At 38.3% G+C, this 2,357-nt stretch overlaps 1 protein-coding gene across 1 annotated transcript; it reads right to left on the reverse strand.

The window, feature by feature from the left end:
* Positions 1 to 800: 800 nt before the first annotated feature.
* On the reverse strand, positions 801 to 2,350 carry LOC114039192 (zinc finger protein 665-like; the record flags this gene model as incomplete). Its single annotated transcript, XM_027856863.1, has 1 exon — positions 801 to 2,350. A coding segment is annotated over one exon (1,284 nt), but the record flags the coding sequence as incomplete, so codon positions are not given.
* Positions 2,351 to 2,357: the final 7 nt, after the last annotated feature.

The raw sequence follows: 2,357 nt of genomic DNA on the forward strand, positions 1-2,357 counted from the left end.
AAGATGTGGGAAAATTGGAACACTAATGCATTGTTGGTGGAGTTGTGAAATGACCCAATCATTTTGGAGAGCAATTTGGAACTATGCCCAAAGGGTTATCAAAATGTGCATACCCTTTGACCCAGCAAGAGGACTTCTAGGGCTATATCCCAAAAAGATCACACAAATGTGAAAAGGACCCACATGTACAAAAATATTTATAGTAGCTCTTTTTGTGGTGGCAAAGAGTTGGAAATTGAGAGGATGCCCAACAATTGGGGAATGTCTCAACAAGTTGTGGTATATGAATGTAATGGAACAGGCTGATTTCAGAAAAACCTGGAAAGACTTGTATGCTCTGATGCTGAGTGAAATGAGCAGAACCAGGAGAACATTGTACACAGCCACATTGTGTAATGACGAATATTGATAGACTTGACCCTTCTCAGCAATACAAGGATCTAAGATATCCCCAAGGGCCTCATGATGAAAAATGCTGTCCACATCCAAAGAAAGAACCATGGAGTTTGAATGCAGATGGAAGCATACTATTTGCTATTTTTTCTTCTGTTGTGTTTTGTTCCCTCTTTCTAGTGGTTCCTTCTATTGGTTCTAATTCTTATTTACTACATCACTAATGTGAAAATATGTTTAATAACAATGTATATGTATAGCCTATATCAGATTATGTGCCTTCTTGGAGAGGGACCTAGAGAGGGAGGGGGAGAAGAATTTAAAACTCAAAAGCTTATGGAAGTGATTGTTGATAATTCAAAATAAGTTAATTTGAAAAAAGGACAAGTCCACCTCATATTATAATATTCAGTCTCATTAATTTTTAATCAGAGTTGATTTATTCCACTTGGTAATACCCACTTCTCTACGGGCATATAAGTGATGATATGCCTCCATGATTCATCTTCGATTTACAAGAGATAGCTAAATGACCATCCTTTTATTAATTATTCATTAGCCATAATTAATGAAATGATTGTGCAGAAATTATGTCTCTTGGCCTTTTCTTTCATCAGATTTCTATAGTAAGGTGAGAGTGTACATAAAAAAGTTTTATCACATTAGTTTTCTCTCAAGTATGGACTCTCTGATGTACAGCAAGTTGGGAGTTTAATCTGAAAGGCTTTTCACATTGATTACATTCATAAGGTTTCTCCCCAGCGTGGATTCTCTGATGTACAGAATAATTAGAGATACTTCTAAAAGTCTTTTGACAATGATTACATTTATAAGGTTTCTCTCCAGTGTGGATTCTCAGATGTTGAGCAAGTTTGGAGTTCTGTCTGAAAGTCTTTCCACATTGATTACATTCATAGTGTTTCTCCCCAGTGTGAATTCTCTGACATAGAGCAAACTGGGAGTTTAGTCTGAAAGCCTTTACACATTGATCAAATTGATAAGGTTTCTCTCCAGTGTGAATTCTCTGATGTGCAGCAAGAGTGGAGCTCTGAGTGAAAGCTTTTCCACATTTATCACATTCATAAGGTTTCTCCCCAGTGTGAATTCTCTGATGTGCAGCAAGAAATGAGCTCTGTGTGAAAGCCTTTCCACATTGATCACATTGATAAGGTTTCTCTCCAGTGTGAATTTTCTGATGTTCAGCAAGTTTGGAGTTCACTCTGAAAGCCTTTCCACATTGATGACATTCATAAGGTTTCTCTCCAGTGTGGATTCTCTGATGTTCAACAAGTTTGGAGTTCACTCTGAAAGCCTTTCCACATTGATGACATTCATAAGGTTTCTCTCCAGTGTGGATTCTCTGATGTTCAGCAAGTTTGGAGTTCACTCTGAAAGCCTTTCCACATTGATTACATTCATAAGGTTTCTCTCCACTGTGGATTCTCTGATGTGCACCAAGAAATGAGCTGTGTGTGAAAGCTTTTCCACATTGATCACATTGATAAGGTTTCTCTCCACTATGAATACTCTGATGTAAAGCAAGTTGGGAGTTTAGTCTGAAAGCCTTTCCACAGTGATTACATTCATAAGGTTTCTCCCCAGTGTGGATTCTCTGATGTTGAGCAAGTTGGGAGTTTTGTCTGAAAGCTTTTCCACAATGATTACATTCATAAGGTTTCTCCCCAGTGTGGATTCTCTGATGTACAGAACGATCAGAGGTACTTCTAAAAGCCTTTCCACAATGATTACATTCATAAGGTTTCTCCCCAGTGTGGATTCTCTGATGTGCAGCAAGAAATGAGCTCTTTGTGAAAGCCTTTCCACATTGATCACATTGATAAGGTTTCTCTCCAGTGTGAATTCTCTGGTGTGCAGCAAGACTGGACCTAGAACAGAGGGCCTTTCCACATTGATTACATTCATAAGGTTTCTCTCCAGTGTGGATTCTCTGATGTTGAGCAAGT

Source organism: Vombatus ursinus, unplaced genomic scaffold (assembly GCF_900497805.2).
Source record: "Vombatus ursinus unplaced genomic scaffold, bare-nosed wombat genome assembly UNPS02011667.1, whole genome shotgun sequence".
Classification (NCBI taxonomy): Eukaryota; Metazoa; Chordata; class Mammalia; order Diprotodontia; family Vombatidae; genus Vombatus; species Vombatus ursinus.